At 42.0% G+C, this 16,124-nt stretch overlaps 2 protein-coding genes, 2 long non-coding RNA genes and 4 other non-coding genes across 11 annotated transcripts in view; 3 read left to right on the top strand and 5 right to left on the bottom strand.

The window, feature by feature from the left end:
- Positions 1-255: 255 nt before the first annotated feature.
- On the bottom strand, positions 256-2,579 carry LOC116035530. Of its 2 annotated transcripts, XR_004101395.2 has the most exons (7): positions 2,490-2,579; positions 1,760-1,833; positions 1,445-1,503; positions 1,185-1,243; positions 968-1,013; positions 674-738; positions 256-493 (listed from the first exon to the last, which is right to left on the bottom strand). It is a non-coding gene; the product is annotated as an uncharacterized LOC116035530 (long non-coding RNA). The 2 variants fall into 2 exon arrangements; XR_004101396.2 differs by lacking the exon at positions 1,185-1,243.
- LOC116035945 lies at positions 559-631 on the bottom strand. Its single transcript, XR_004101496.1, has one exon. It is a non-coding gene; the product is annotated as a small nucleolar RNA SNORD99 (small nucleolar RNA).
- On the bottom strand, positions 811-940 carry LOC116035941. The gene has a single exon (XR_004101493.1). It is a non-coding gene; the product is annotated as a small nucleolar RNA SNORA44 (small nucleolar RNA).
- On the bottom strand, positions 1,586-1,722 carry LOC116035940. The gene has a single exon (XR_004101492.1). It is a non-coding gene; the product is annotated as a small nucleolar RNA SNORA16B/SNORA16A family (small nucleolar RNA).
- A 738-nt stretch (positions 2,580-3,317) lies between the features above and the next one.
- rab42a (RAB42, member RAS oncogene family a) lies at positions 3,318-12,301 on the top strand. The gene is made up of 2 exons (XM_031278805.2): positions 3,318-3,690; positions 6,477-12,301. The coding sequence occupies exons 1-2, from the start codon at positions 3,476-3,478 to the stop codon at positions 6,916-6,918; spliced, it is 657 nt and encodes a 218-aa protein (XP_031134665.1). The 5' UTR covers positions 3,318-3,475; the 3' UTR covers positions 6,919-12,301.
- The window catches only part of LOC116035621, a 24,512-nt gene continuing 20,581 nt past the window's right edge, over positions 12,194-16,124 (bottom strand). The window contains exon 3 of the long non-coding RNA XR_004101414.1: positions 12,194-12,205. This is a non-coding gene — a long non-coding RNA (uncharacterized LOC116035621). The remainder of the gene's footprint in view (positions 12,206-16,124) is intronic.
- Positions 13,423-13,556, top strand: LOC116035943. The gene has a single exon (XR_004101495.1). It is a non-coding gene; the product is annotated as a U11 spliceosomal RNA (small nuclear RNA).
- The window catches only part of gmeb1 (glucocorticoid modulatory element binding protein 1), an 18,912-nt gene continuing 16,932 nt past the window's right edge, over positions 14,145-16,124 (top strand). For 2 of the 3 annotated variants that reach the window (XM_031278804.2, XM_031278803.2), the window contains exons 1-2: positions 14,145-14,262; positions 15,786-15,978. In XM_031278804.2, the coding sequence (XP_031134664.1) occupies positions 15,851-15,978 (128 nt within the window). In that variant the 5' untranslated portion in view covers positions 14,145-14,262; positions 15,786-15,850. Of the gene's footprint in view, positions 14,263-14,312; positions 14,444-15,785; positions 15,979-16,124 lie in introns of those variants that run through there. The other variant, XM_035992829.1, reaches the window with a different exon arrangement.

Raw genomic sequence — 16,124 nt, 5'->3', positions numbered from 1 at the left:
AGTGAATAAGCATGCACAATACCAGGACCGCCAAGTGGAATGCAGCCATCAGTTCTGATGGCACCTGTGCTTTTCCCACTGACATGTCAACTTGTAAACATTGAGGCTCAGGAATTGAGGTTATTTGATATGAAGTACCAGATTTGTCTACTTCTACACTATTGTGGCCTTATTGTAAATGTTCTGCTACTGGAACTACAACCATTTACTGTTTTCCTAACCATGTGATACAAGACTCCAAGTAAAGAGATTGACAAATTAATTGGTTTATTTTATTTCAACAATATTGATTCAACTAACATGGAAATGTAAAACACCTTCCTAGTTGTGCAGTCAGTCCCTACATCAACAGTTAAGTCACGGGTAGGCAACCTGCGTCTCTGGAGCCACATCCATTTAATCCCTCTGCAGTGGCTGCCTGCGGCTTTCACAAAATTTTGTCGTGGGATGCCCCGAATACGGCACTTCAGGCTGCTCCAACATGTCACTGGACCTGAACAAAAGAAAAGAAAGTGTTTAGAAGGGCAATGCAGCAGCAGTTTCTGAAAACTTGTAAATGGCTGATCTCAGTCCCATATCCGCAAGCTTCATCCAACAGTCCTCTTGTATTAAGTAATCATCATGGATCAGGAGAAGAAAAAAAAAAAAAAGCATATGACATGCGTTTACATACCTTGCCAAGAAGGTACATAGCCCATGCATTCCAAGGATACCAGATAGAAGTGCACTGATTGATGCCTACAACAGAAGAAAGATAGGATGAAATGGACATGTTAAATCACTTCTGACTGCTGTGCTTTCACACAGTAAAGCTGTAGGATAGTTGAGTGGCTGCTGGTGGCATAAGGGGCCACAACAGTCAAAGACCACCCCATTATCTTGCATGCACTTGGAGAACCTAGGGCTACAAACAAGCCCCGGTCCTTAGGATAGCATGCTGTAATGTGCAAGAGAAAGTATTTGTTACCTGATGTACTCATCTAGTCACTTTCAGATGAAGCCATGAGAGTCACCTAAAGGGAACAGTTTAGTCAGCTTTATAATCCACTACTTTAAGAAACAAATGTCCTTTTAGCAAATGTGGCTCAGTAAAATAATGTCTCAATCAAGAATGTCAGTGAGGGCAAGTTTGTCATCACAGCCAGAACTACATTAAAGAAGAAAAGGTGTGGCTCAAAAAGTACCTGCAAATGCTCTTGTCAGTCTCACGTTTGGTGCTTCCATCTTCACTGTTACCCAATACCTGCAGAAAGAATTAAGTAATTAGTTTACTTTGTTTTTCATTATGCTTGAGTCATTAACCACTTTTATTAAAAACTAATTTCATTTTAGCAAATGTGGCTCAGTAAGATAATTTCTCAATCAAGAATGTCAGTGAGGGCAAGTTTGTCATCACAGCCAGAACTACATTTTAATATAAAAAACAGTGCGCCTCAAAAAGTACCTGCAAATGATCTGGTCATTGTCATGTTTCTTGCTTCCATCTTCAATGTTACCCAATACCTGCAGAAAGAGTTTAAAGTAATTAGTAGATTATTTGGTTTTTCGATATGCTTGATGAGTCATTAACCCTGTGATTAAGTCAGAATGTCCTTCCCCTTAATGTTGCTTGAGCAGTTACTTTCAAACTGAACAGCGACCGTCGGTGAAAGTCTTCATCTCGGCTTCCTGTTGACCGTTCACTGCTACAGTAGAGCATGAACGGCTTCGATAGGAGCCTGCTACGTTAGAAAGAATGTCCTGATAGAAACAAACATACCTGCATTCGATACAGAGATCCATGGTTGGAGAGGTCAGGTAAGTTACGGCTCCTATTAACGATTCAGGTTGATCCTAGAGACAAATTACACAAATCAGCGCATGCGCTAGCGTTACAGTGCTGTAGAAGTTCAGGTTTTACATCTACATTTTCTGATGTATCAATTGTAAATCAAAAAGGCACTAGATATGAGCACTGTAGGTTATATAACGTTTATGAAAGTTTCCTCCATTTAAGTTTTTGCAAAAAAAAGCTGAAGTCTATCCAACATCAAGGTTATTAAATGGTAAAGTAAAGAAAACTGTTTTGAGGGTTCTCTACACAGGGTCGTGAAGGACCTTCCCACGTGGTTCAGACGTTAGCATAATGCTAAGCAATTAAGCCACATCCTAATCATATCTACCATCAGGTTTATTACCAAAAAAGACGTATTGTGGGGTGACGTTATTGTATTTGTGACGCCGCTTTGTTATGTAACGTTGCAATGAAACATTCATACTACCTGACTGACCCCGCGAGACTACATTATCTTAACGTTGGCTAACTTACATAAGCTAACAGTTTAGTCGCTGGCGCGTTAACGTTACAGCACAGGCTAGGCAATATGTTGGCCTTAACATTGATAAATCCTAATGTTCAGTAGGCCCTACACGCGTAATCTAACAGTAGCAACGTCATTTAACGTTACATTAAGTTTGGTGAAAGAAAACAAGAATAGTTGAGGCCTTACCGAAGTTCTGCCTTGGCTTCTCTTTCTCCTTGCGGAAGACTTGAGAGGAAGAGATAGAAATGAGTCTCTCGTGCCCTTATATACGCTAGCGCCGAGCAGCAGCCCGCTGATTGGTCCGCATGAAGCTCACATGGACCCCCTTGCATGACGGGATATGTAGGCCTATTTGTTTTTTTTTACAAGCACTTTAGGGACACCTTGCTTGTTTCTTAGATGTATTGCCACTTAGACACAGTAATGTCAACCCAAACAGAGATTTTAATATTTCACACACGTACTTTTTTCCACAGAGAACGCTTAAAGGAAATATACTGTGGATGACAGCAATACTGTACAGTCCGACCATATCTGGAACTGAAGCCACTACTTCAGAACCACGGACAGCAACCTGCCTCCTTTTACTGATCTAACGCTTGTGGTTTGGAGATAACAACAGTGCATTGTCATCCTCCAAATGGGCAGTTGCGAAATATTACATGGCAAAGCGATATTTCAAATGACACTGAGAAAATCTGCCAGAATTCCACACCATGTAGACAAAAGGCTCTCTGTGCACATGGGCCTGTTTGAAAGTAATGCTTGTCAGTTAACGTTGAAATTCCTACTACAAAAATAAGCAGCGGAGGTATGGCAAAATTAGAGCTTAGGCTATTATATACAGGGCTAGGGAAAACCTGCATTTTCTTACGGCTTAAAATCCCACAACGGCTTATCTCTCATTATAACACAGCCTAGTAGGCCTAGGCTACAGTTGCCTAATTCACGGCTGCAGAAGCTTTTATCGGCTAGTTGTAATATCCCCGTGTAGTAGAGCATAGGTGAATCTATCACATGATTGCTGCGGTCGCTCTGTGCTGTGCGTCTCTTCCTGAGCAGAAGGCAAGGCAGCAGCAGCAGCAGCAGCAGCAGCCGGGGCTTGATGTAAACACGCCGCTCGCAGGGCTTTGTTCCACACACTCCGCTGGTATCCCCCATCTAGTCATGCCATGGATATTTTGTGGCAATACCAGTTCAGAATCATTTTACTCGGGGATTCGACAGTGGGGAAGTCGTCGTTGCTGAAACGCTTCACGGACGGAATTTACAGTGATGTTGCGGATCCCACGGTCGGGGTAGATTTCTATGCCCGCTCGCTCGATATCGAGCCCGGGGTGAAAATTAAGCTTCAGCTCTGGGACACAGCCGGCCAGGAACGATTCAGGTACGAAACAGAATAAGTGTAGCTATAACCGTAAATGTCTCTGACTTGAATGCAACGGTCATTCTACACCGCGTAGACTTGTCATTAAATAACGGAGAGGCCCTTGGTTCGCTGTCGTGTTTGGCTGCTTTTGTGAAATGAAAACCCCTTCAATTAAATGAAGGCCATTCCCTCTGTCATTGTGATGTAATGAAGCGAATGTAGACAGTGCAGAAAAGGGTCAGGAGAAGATTATATAGGCTAGGCTATAGGCCTCGATCTTATGATGCCCTGGCCTCCAGAAAAACACGGAAAATCGAGTTGCATCATAGCATTCATTCACGGATGATGGGCAGCCTCCTCATATTTAGGCCCCAGTCGGATTCCCTGAGATACTGACTGCCCAGTCTCCAGGGCAACACAAGGATGTCCACTCTTTACCAAAATCTAGTTTTTGCATTCATCTGTCCTGTTGCTTGTTGTGTTTAATGTGTCCTTGCTGTCATGGATCATTTCCTTTTAAAGCAGTTCTCTGTGTGGAGACAGCAGCTCCACTCTCAGATCTGCTTTCCCCTTTGAAGGCAGATCTTCAGAGGGTGTTTTCCTTCAGGCTTCACCACTCTTCTCTTCTCTTCTCTTCTGTCTTAACTGACTATGAGAAATCAATCAGCAAATTTTAAACCACCACGTGCACAGATTAGGACTTGTGTGTGTAAATGGATCTTTGCGAGGCCGGGGACATCAAGGATCCCATGTTTACTGTCTTGTTTGTGGTGATTTAATTAATTTCAGTTACATTTAGCTCACTCATTCCCAGCAGGGAAATTACTACATTACGAGGCCCTGTCTTGTAAAGGTATACCCTGTGTCAAAATCTTCTTTCAATACCTTTATTATTTCATCAATAGTGTGCATGCATAGTGCAAATGCATGAATACATTTACATTTGCACATACAAACTGATACACAGCAAACCTGATATTCCGGCACAGCAGTAGCCTACTAGTTGGTTAGTTTTTGGTTAGGTAAGATATAATGAGGCTGTTGTTTTCCGTCTGCAGTGTGCACTGTACCGGGTGGGTGCAGAATACACAGAAAACTTAGATAATGCACAAAAAGTGGAACTACTTTGGAACATGGACATTCAAACATTAACAATTATTGTAAAGCAGTGGAAAATCAAATTATTCTCGAGTGTGATTTTGAGTAAATTCTTGCTGATGTAAGTACAGTGAAGGAGAATATGGATGAGGAGTTGGAGGCTTGAGATGGACTTGAGTGACAAACTCTGGGGCTGGGACTTGACTGCTGTAAGACTTGACTTACTTAAGACTTGGCTCCCTAAAGACTTGACTTGAGATTTCAACAAAAATGTAAGCCTCAGTTTTGACCTTGTAAAATTCCAGAACAATAAAAATAGCTAGGACAGGGCAGTGGTAGAAGAAGTATTCAGATCCTTTGCTTAAGTGAGAGTATTAATAACACACTGTAAAAATACACTCACACAAGTAAACGTCCTGCATTGAAAATGTTACTTAAGTAAAAGTATGTATGTAAAATGTACTTAAAGTATTAAAAGTAAAAGTACTCAATGCAAACAATACTATCCTCCTTTGAAAACAAAACGAGTACTAGTACCAAAACAGTTAGTTGAGCTGAGCAGAGCTGTACCATGCAGTGGAAACATGGCATTAGTTATTAGGGCTGCAACTAACGATTATTTTCATAGTCGATTAATCTGTTGATTATTTTCTCAATTAATCGATTAGTTGTTTGATCTATAAAAATGTCAAAACATGGTGAAAATGTGGATCAGTGTTTCCCAAAGCCTAAGGTGATGTCCTCAAATGTCTTGTTTTGTCCAAAACTCAAAGATATTCAGTTTACTGTCCCAGAGGAGAGAAGAAACTAGAAGATATTCACATTTAACAAGCTGGAATCAGAGAAATCTTGTTTTTTTTTAATAAAAAAATGACTCAAATGATTAATCGATTATCAAAATAGTTGCCGATTAATTTAATAGTTGACAACTAATCGATTAATCGATTCATCGTTGCACCTCTATTAGTTATACACTGAATTGTCTAGAATGACTTGCAATTGGAAACACGTTTCTTGTCAGTGTTAATAGACAATTCTCAATTATATTTCTGTGGGTTGAGTGTGCGGTCTCTCTACCACAAACACTTATGCTGTGTCTCAAATCGCGCAATTGCTATTTTGAGTACATAGTGCGTTCACACTGACAAAGAATGGCCAACTGCAGTGCACTACGAGTAGGGTTGGGTACCGAAACCTGGTTCCACTATGGAACCTACGCAAATCGGTTCCTCATTTCAGTTCCACTTAATGTGTCGACTGAAAATGTTTCCCTCTGTCGCTCCAAAACGGACGTAAAAACATCACACCTTCTCTGTAGTCTACCGTTAGCTAGCTACCATAGATGTAGGCTACTTTTAAAATGCCATATTTTCCCTCTGGGCTCACCAAAATGGACGTAAAAGCATATTAACCATTCACTGCACGTGATCGCTAGTAAACATATTACATCTTTGATGTCATTTTTCAGTTTTTCAAGAATCGGTTTAGGAATCGGAATTGTCTTCGAAGGACTTTTCTCAACTGACTTGAGACTTTTTCCGAAAGGCTTACAAACAGCCCTGGATCTTACGTACAGTCGAGATAGTGGAAAGCCTTTTGCTTGCAGGTCAAAGTTGTGTGTTCCTCAGAGCTGTCCCAACATGTTGCTAAATCACGATCATTTTGCCTTGAATTACTAACATGTCGTTAATCTATCCACCCACCAGGTCCATCACGACATCATACTACCGTAACTCCGTGGGTGGGCTTCTGGTCTTTGATCTCACCAATCGCAAGACCTTTGACCATGTGAGGGAGTGGCACAAGGAGGTGAGTGAGCACATCCTGCCCCACCACATGGTCTACATCCTCATCGGCCACAAGAGCGACCTCAACAAGGACCGCAAGGTGAGCCGGGATGAGGCGGAGCAGCTGGCGGCTGAGATGGGCATCCGATACGTGGAGACGTCGGCCAAGTGCAACAGCAACGTGGACCGGGCCTTCGAGCTGCTGACCAGAGACATCTACGAGCTGATGAAGATGGGGGAGATTGTCACCCGTGATGGCTGGGACGGCGTGAAGAGTGGCCTCACTGCCAAGGTCCTCTACCCAGCCGACGACGAAGAGGAACTACCTACGGCGGTCGCTGAAAAGGGCTGCCACTGCTGACTGTGAAGTCTCCGCGTCCAAACGCTGCCCCCGCCCCCGCCCCCGTCACACCGAGAGCTCCGCTCGTCTCACAGCTGTCCATCGAAACCAAGTCACTCAGGCTCAGCACCCTGCGATATCGCCATCCCATCACGTCCTCACCTTGTGCTTCGTGCCCTCTCTCTGTGTGGGTTCTTCTGACAACCGGGGTTCTTTTCTAACGGGGCGGCATTGTACATCCTGATGCGTATCTTATAGGCAACGTTGTATCTCTAAATCCATGTGGTGTATAGCATAAGCTGAGCTGTTTTTGGCCTTGGTAGGTTTGTAAAAACACAGAAAGTGTGCAGAGGGGATCAGGTCTTGGGGCTTAGAACCCTCAAGTTAATGGACTCCACTGAAGATACAGATACATTTCATACAGCACTATTGTGGGTTTCTACCTGTCAACATTTGTGCAATGCTTTGCCTGCAATCTTTTGTGACTGTAATATTGTAAATAATAGTGAAATCTATTTGAAAAAGGTGACGAGAGCCAAAATGTTACTGTAAGCTATTTAAAGGCAGGGTTGGTAATGTTGAAAAGCTAGCAAGGTTTGAAAGTAGCATCTCGTCGGGACTCCGTCTAACCCCTCCTGCTGCCCTCAGGGCTCCGCCTAACCCCTCCCCCCTGACCTCGGGGCTCCGTCTAACCCCTCCCGCTGCCCTCAGGGCTCCGTCTAACCCCTCCTGCTGCCCTCAGGGCTCCGCCTAACCCCTCCCCCCTGACCTCGGGGCTCCGTCTAACCCCTCCCGCTGCCCTCTGGGCTCCGTCTAACCCCTCCCCCCTGCCCTCTGGGCTCCATCTAACCCCTCCCGCTGTCCTCTGGGCTCCGTCTAACCCCTCCCGCTGCCCTCAGGGCTCCGTCTAACCCCTCCCCCCTGACCTCGGGGCTCCGTCTAACCCCTCCCACTGCCCTCTGGGCTCCGTCTAACCCCTCCCGCTGCCCTCTGGGCTCTGTCTAACCCCTCCCCCTGCCCTCAGGGCTCCGTCTAACCCCTCCCCCTGCCCTCTGGGCTCTGTCTAACCCCTCCCCCTGCCCTCAGGGCTCCGTCTAACCCCTCCCCCTGCCCTCAGGGCTCCGTCTAACCCCTCTGCACACGCACTGCTGCTTCGCTGCTTCAGTGCACAGCGGAGAAAGGAACGCAATTTTACTTCATGTCTCATTCACCGGTAAGCAAAGCTAATATTATCACACAAATGTTTAAAACAAACATGACTGCTGTTAGCAATGTGGCGACGCGCATTGAGCTCAGGCTCGTACACGGGAGGGGTAGAGTATGAGCAGCGGCAGTTAGCACATCAGTTATTTACTGCTGTCGGGGTGTAAAGACCATTTCAAGCAATATATAAAAAAGTGTATTTCGGAAATAGTTACCAACCCTGCCTTTACTTGCTAGTGTGAAAAGACAGTGCACTCTACAGTAAGTGTCACCATGTTAAATCAGTGTGCTCCTCCTGCTACTGTAAGCTGTATGTGCACTTGCGCCAAACTGACTTAAACCTTTGATCACTCTGTAAATAGATGAATACGTTTTTGTAAAGAAATATAGATTATTTCTAGTTAAGGTGTATAAATAAAGGTCAATGTATTTAGGGTAGGTGGTCCCATTTAGGTATTTGTATCATAGCTGAAACAGGAGCAAGGCATCCAGTGGGTTACCTCTCAGTCATCAGACCTTTAATGACGTCCTCAACGGTAGCAAAGATGTGTTTGACTTAGAACAAAAGGGAGTTAGAATTTCATCTGCAGCTGTTTGTAGCTTATGCAAACAGCTGTTCATTTTGTTCAAAGCTTAATTCACAAAAATAATATAAAAGCCTATACTTTATGCAGTGTTCCAGTGGGGTCAGTAGGAAATTTTGGTTCAGGTCTGGAAAAAAGTCAGGCTTCCAAGTAGAAAACCTTGGCAACATTTATCAAACCTGAGATGAAACATTGTCATTGCAGCATATATTGCAAAAGCCAATTAGCATATCTTTTTACATGTTTTTTACAGTCCTCCAAACCCACTACAGTTTAGGATTGAGTTTTGGCAAAGGACATTTCCTGCCTGACAAAATGCTTGATTTGATCTCTGCAGGGCCTTAAATGAATAGTTCAGCAGCGTTTTCACTGTGTTTCCGAGAGTTAGATCAGAATATTGATCCATCTTAGACAAGAGACGGGTATCAATGCTCTCATCGTACTTTCTCAAGGGAAGCAAATAAGTGAGTATTTCCCAACATTTTGAAATGTGTCCTTAAAAGCTATCAAAATGCCTGTTCTTACTCGTAAAACTCTGACAGAAGTGATTGCCTGCATCCATTGACTTTCAAGGCCAGGATTTTTAATAAAGGGCAGGGTCCATTGTTCTTTTTTGTTTATTTTTTAGGTTTTAATAACATTTTGTAGCTTCCGAATAGTGTTCCTCATGGATTCAAATCCAACATTCATATTTTCGAGTATGTTTTAAGTATGTTTTAGCATCAAAATACTGTTTCCCAAGCCCTTCTAAAAACGTATGCCGTTGTGGTTTCTGTCTGATGGCGTTGCTTCAGTACAGTATAGTAGGCCTACAGTACAGTACAGTATAGTAAGCGTACAGTACAGTACAGTACAGTATAGTAGGCATACAGTACGGTATAGTAGGCCTACAGTACAGTAGGTGTACAGTACAGTATAGTAGGCCTACAGTACAGTACAGTCTATTACAGTAAGTTGGGTGGCGGTCGGCACGGTGGCCCCATGTTTTTGGAGAAGCAGACAGGAAGCTAAGCAATGTACTGCTTTGGACGCCACGTTAATCTCTATCTTTTTAAGTGTACGCTATACTTAGAATATTTTCACTGCTTTACCTTGCCGCCAGACGGCGCTTTCCGACAGGAAACTGAAGCCGTTATCTATGCTCTCCTCAAATTCCCCGGATTTATTTGACAAAAACAGCAATTTTACCTCGCAGAACACCCACTAACGCTGCCTAATCCACAGCAGGACATTTCTGTTTGTTATTTCCAAACTTAGCACAGCTAACGTTGACTCAGCTGGTGCTAGCGTTCACATTCATAACCTAATTGATTACTGTGGTAACCTACATCACTGCTTTTTACTGTGGGCGTTTCCATTTGAAAAATCCAGGGAAAAAATGCACATGGACTCTGCCTTTAACCCTAATGTAAATCTCAATTTTAAAGCTGCACTTAAAGTTGCTGAAATTCTTTGTTAACTAAGAATTGTTGACATACCATACATAACTTAAGCTTTTACATGGGTAAGAGTACTTGGGATTTACCGCCTTGTGACACTAATAATCCCAGCTGTAATGGAGCCTGTGATGATCAGTGAAATGCATTTATGATGAATGCATGTCTGCCCACACCACTTCCAAACATAGCAGTAGTTACCTTTAACACAGAGGATTGTGTATGCTTACAAGCCTCCCGAGGCTTTTGACTGCAGACGCTATTAATCTGTTGTTTACAGGCCTGGAGAGTACTATAGACCAGTGGTTCTCAAAGTGGGGTCCAGGGACCTTGAGGGGTCCTTGAGGGGGTTCCAGGGGGTCCCCAGCAAAAAGGGGAATCATTTATTTAAACTATAATTCCATCCACAAGTAACACAATGTATGACTTTGTTGGTCATGGTTAACACTTTCTGTAATAATAAATCTCTGCTATAGACTACAGTACACCCCCCCCTTCATCTTTCACCAGCATCGTGTAAAAACACCTGTTCACACCCACACTGTAAACTGCAGGAGATTATGCATTCTGGAGTTTTTACTTTGCATTCATGTGACTAAATTGACTTTTTTTGTTTTATCTATGACTTGTTAAAGCTGTATGGGTGAGCCAGTAATTCTACGGTAATACATCTGCACCATCCCTTTATTTTTACTTCTCTCTACAGATTCAAACTGTATGCTTCCTTGTTATAGCTGTTATAGCCCGGTTTAAATACAGTAATACAGTGTATGTACACTGTATGTGTTTTTGTTCCTCTGACAATCAGATGTTAACATTTCGTGTGCTCGGCTCAGGTGAGGACTTCGTCACATGCCATATGCCACATGCCTTGAAATCTGGTTAAATGTTCTCGCAGCATCTCAAATCACCATTTGACAGCCAGTCTGTGTTTAATACTACAACTACCTTTCTCACTTTTGTCTCTTGTCAGAACAGGGTTAAAGTGTATGATATTGTTTGAATTTGTATGTTAATACTGTGCTGTACACATCAGAAGGGCCCGTTGCGCTGCACCGTGTGAAGATGGCCGCCGCCCAGCGTTGGAAAGCACTGGTTACATTTAAAGGACAACACTGGAAAGACACCAAGAAGAAAAGGCTTTTTGAAAGACTGAAACTGCTTATTTAACTGTTACTAGACACTTCTTTATCCAGCAATGATATAAGCCTATAGTTAAAAATAATGAATAAAATGGACTAATCATAGAATGTACAACAGTGACCATCATGTGTAACAACCATGACAAAGATGGTGCCACAGTCAACCTTCAGTCCAGATCCAGCCTCTCTCTTGATGTAATCTTAAAGCAGTAGTTCAACATTTTGGGAAACACATGTATTTGCTTTCTTTCTGAGAATTAGCTGAGAAGATTGGAACCACTCAGTAAGTACAGAACTGGAGCCAGGAGCCGATTGGCCTAGCTTAGCGTACAAACTGGAAGCAGGGGGGACAGCTAGCCTGGGTCGGTCTAAATTTCAAAATACGCCCATCAACACCCCTAAAACTCATGAATTAACACGATGTATCATGTTTGTTTACGGAAGAGTAAATATGACAGAAATATTTGGCGGGATAAACTGTTCGTCAGGAAATAGTTACAGCATGTAACTCCCAGTAAAACCACAAATTCTGTCTGTGTTCTGTTGGTGTATAGGTTAAACCGACAAGATACAATGAGTAGTGAGCTTTAGAGGTGTTGGTATTGGTATTTCTGCATTTCCAAATAGCTGTTTGACTGTATTTTCTGGCTCTATGCTAAGCTAGGCTAACTGTATCTTGACTCCATGTAGCTGCATACATAACACACATGTTTGTGTATATCAATTTCCTCATATCTCAGAAAGAAAGTGGGTAAGTGAATTTCCTAAAATGTTGAAATATGCCTTTAATGGTGGTGTGCTTTTTATGTATGTCCACAGGAATGATCAAACCAACCCACTGATAGGGCTTTTGTACCAGAAGACATCCACAGCTGTAAGACCTGCAGGATGGTACAGAGCACCAAACTGTTCAGCTCTTCATCCCCATGGTCACATTACACAGCTTATACAGTTATTTTATACATCATGTATAAGGGATATGCCTTTTATTTGATGTGATTTTATTGATTGGTTAAAAAATAAATAGATGTACAATGAGTAATGTTTGGACTCAAAGTTTGTTGTTCTTTTTAACTAGGGGTTGGCGCCCTCTTCTGACAGATTGATACAGGATTATCATGACCTAGATTGATTATTCTGATATAATAATGCTGATAAAGATTTGGACATGGGTGGCCATGTTATTACGGGGACCAAGCCAAGTCGACCATGCCACATTTTATCCAAAACATGAGTTACATTAGCCATGATTAGATTATTGCTGATAGTGAGATATTGCTAATCAGGTTCAATGGGAAGACAAGAAAACAAACACAAATAAAATAGATAGTCTTTATTAGCTGGGAGCCTTAGTTTGGAAGTATATGTTATAGAAATTAAATGTGTTTCATATCTCTGGTGACAGTGTAGCCTGTATCAAGTATATTATGTACACAGATTACACATCGTCTATGGGCTGTGAAGGCTATTTCTGACATTATTTTCCACAAAACATCTTTAAATTTGACAACAAATGTGAAATATAATAACGGAATTTGGTATTTCTCCCCACAAATGTGAAAATTTAAATTTGAAAATGAAGGAGTGGGTACTCCTTGGTATTTAAATTTACAACCTCGGTATTTTAAAATGCCTGGCTACAGCCCTGCATCTGTTTTTCTTTTTTTCATTATCGTTTATCTGAATTAACTATGTAAGACTGATTGAGAGAGAGCAGCCACATTTACAGAAAACTTCTATTATGATGGATTAATTTTCATTTTGAACCAAATCTCTGTCAACCTACAGGAAACATTTCCAAGGCTTTTGTTTTTCTAGGTGCTCATCGATTTTCCCACATTAGCTCAATGCAACACAAGATTGAAGTGCGCAAAGCAACCAATGAGAGCCAACACTTTTAGGTAGCCCCGCCCGTTTTGTTACCCATCATGCTCTTCGATGGTCAAACATGCACATTCAAATGTGTTTGAATTCCGACGACACAATTGTCAATTGTCAATACTGATGACTATTTGAAATATTACGAATTGTTTTCGAACATAGTTATTTTGCAACACACCATAAAACACTCATACGCAAAGGTAATTTTACATTTCCTAAACCTCTGAGTGAGGAACATGTTGCTACTGGCTAGGAGGTGGGACGTTCAAAGAACTCGTTAAAAAGGGCTTCTGCCGTGATTGGCACAGGAGGGGTGGGGAAATCCAATCCTCCTGCGGAATCGCCATCAAGAGATTTCGGAAGCACAATTTTTAAAATAGGGGCTGCTAGTGATCGTTTGTCCTGGCGCCCCGTCTCAATATGTTTAAGATAAAACTACTGCATCTAATGGTAACAGTAAGAACCGTAACGTTAGGTTTTGTAGTAGAATATTTTATGTAATGTAAGCCTTTGCACAAGGAAATACTTTTTATTTAAGCTATTTAGAATATATGTGCCTGTAACGATAACTTCCTAAACGAGCTAAATTAATTCTTACCATGTTCAGCAGTTACGACCACCGAGCTTTTGTTGAAAAGATGTTGAAAATAAACATAAATAATTCACATTTAAACGAGCACCCTAAATGTTGCACATCGCCAAAGGTTTATGGTTTAATTATCGGAACTTTGAAGTTGTAACCACTCTGCTCTATGCTTCAGTATTCAAAATGTCATACAATGTATGCAAACACTACATTACAATACCAGAATTTCACCAACGATAACACTGACAAGGATACAAGCAGAATAGACACAACGTGCGAGATATATCTTAGTAAATAAAGCATAGCATATACAAACAGATGGTGTCATCAAATATGAAATACTCTTCACTCTCTTACATATAATAAAGTAACTTTAGTCACAGTAAAGTGAGTTGCAGTTGAATTTTGACAGGGTTTACAAGAGCGTGATAAACAAGGCGAGCGCTATTCAGCAGGAAGTCAAGCCATATTAGCGAAGTGCGCATGCGCCGCAGCTCTCTTCAATCTAGGGCTGCGTTTCTCTTCATAAAACGGTAAGGACAAGCTATTTTTTTACTATGTGATTTAAAATATACTTGGCTGTAAAATATCAGCCGATGTTACGACACTAGCGGTAGTTTTAGCCGGGGATTTTGGGTACATTGCGGATGGGGTTCAGCCAGCCAGGCTCGTACCGAATGGAGGGGCAACGCCGCCGCCGTGCCGTTGTTTGCTGTACGTGCCGCCGCACAGGGAGACGTCATTTTGAGGGGGAGCGGAGAGTTAAAATGCAGAGTTACGAAGGGACGTACGGTTCAGAGACAAGCGGCACGTAACCGACACACTGTAAATGCATAGCTTTACCCGCCTCGGGCAGTAAAGTTCACAATATTGTCCAGATTACCACATATTAAGTTACGCCCTTGCGTTAGCCATAATGGCTACCGCCGAGCCTAGTCTGAGAGGGCTGTGTGGATCTCAACAGCGAAAAACAGTCAGCTGCCCACGGCGGGCGTGATAACCCACTTAACTTTGGGACATAGGCGTCTTTTATCTGCAGCCAAACGGATGGATTTAGCTCAAGTATAACTGTGAATGGTCTACTAAGCCCACGTCAGTTAGCATCTTCCGAAATGCTACAAACTGCGGTTTCTATTCCCCAATGTGTGCGAGGGGAAACCACACACTAACGTTACCGTTACATTTTGCTCAACAATCTGACAGCTTAAAAAAGTGTGACTGCATTGACAATTTGCATAAATAACTAAACCGAGCACGGTTTATGAGAATTTACTTGCCGATATGGTCTTGTGATTAATACAACATTAGCACACCACAAAGCAGTTGGTTAAATAATAATAATAACAACCTTACTGTACAGTTAATGTTATTATTAATAGTAATAATAATAATAATAACGTTAACGTTACCCATATTGTCTGTGAAGTTGCCACAGGCGCGAAAACATTTTGGGTCGAACCATTTCTAAAATACAAAATGTTATTGAAACAAGTAGGCTAACGTTAGCTCAATGTTTGGTATTTATAGTATATAAATAACGTTATATTAGTATATATAACGTTAAGTTATGTTATATTCGATTGAAATTCATTAATTCATAATTTTTTAACATATTGACCATGTTCTACAAGTGGTTGCTACTGTTTCTCAGAAGATAACATTAAAGTGACAAATTTCTGAATGAAGTTTGGTTTATGGTTTTCTTCATGTTGGGGAAAGCGAAATCTAGCTAACAGCTCTTACAGAAGATTGTATTACGTTTTATTTCAACTGCCTGTCAATGCTTAGCTACATGTAACATTAACTATTAGTATGTCTACACTTGGGTTAAAAAGGTCAGTTAACTAGTTCTTTGCCTAACCTTAGCTAACGTAAAATTAACTAGCTAAAGTTTACCAGCTATCCTAATGCTAGGCTATTAAAACTAGATTTGGGGTTCTGAAATCCAGCTATTTCCTGGTGGAACTTGTGCCTACCGTCACACAAGAACCGGAGACATATATGGGCTTCATATCATCTTTCATGGTATAGTTTTTATGTATTTATTCTTTTTCAGATGAACAAACTCCTTGATAGCTGTTGTATGAAAGCAGCCCCCCTCTGTAGACTACTCTGAGTGTGATGGCGACCACCGACGAGGTCACGGTGTCCATGGCGGAGGTGGTGATGGTGAAGGGTGACAATGAAGGAGAACCAGATGACCCGAACAAGACTCAGGTCATCCTCCAGCTCCAGCCAATCCCCACTGGGTATGTACTGAAGCCAGGTGTACCCTTGTTTATATCGGTGATGTTTCATTTCCGGGATTGTTCAGGTGTTGACGGAAATTCCGCCAGATTTCCCTGATTTTGGCCGGAGGTCCCTCATCTTCCACTTTCTTTGTGTTGGCATTCTA

This window comes from Sander lucioperca, chromosome 16 (genome assembly GCF_008315115.2).
Source record: "Sander lucioperca isolate FBNREF2018 chromosome 16, SLUC_FBN_1.2, whole genome shotgun sequence".
Classification (NCBI taxonomy): domain Eukaryota; kingdom Metazoa; phylum Chordata; class Actinopteri; order Perciformes; family Percidae; genus Sander; species Sander lucioperca.
Note: the sequence above shows the minus strand (reverse complement) of the source record. Positions and strands in the feature narration are given on the sequence as shown.

Excerpts from the sequence above, each read along its gene's own strand:
- rab42a (XM_031278805.2), top strand. The coding sequence starts at position 3,476 with ATGGATATTTTGTGGCAATACCAGTTCAGAATCATTTTACTCGGGGAT. Across the intron at positions 3,691-6,476 it reads GCCGGCCAGGAACGATTCAG|GTCCATCACGACATCATACT; the intron begins GTACGAAACAGA and ends TCCACCCACCAG.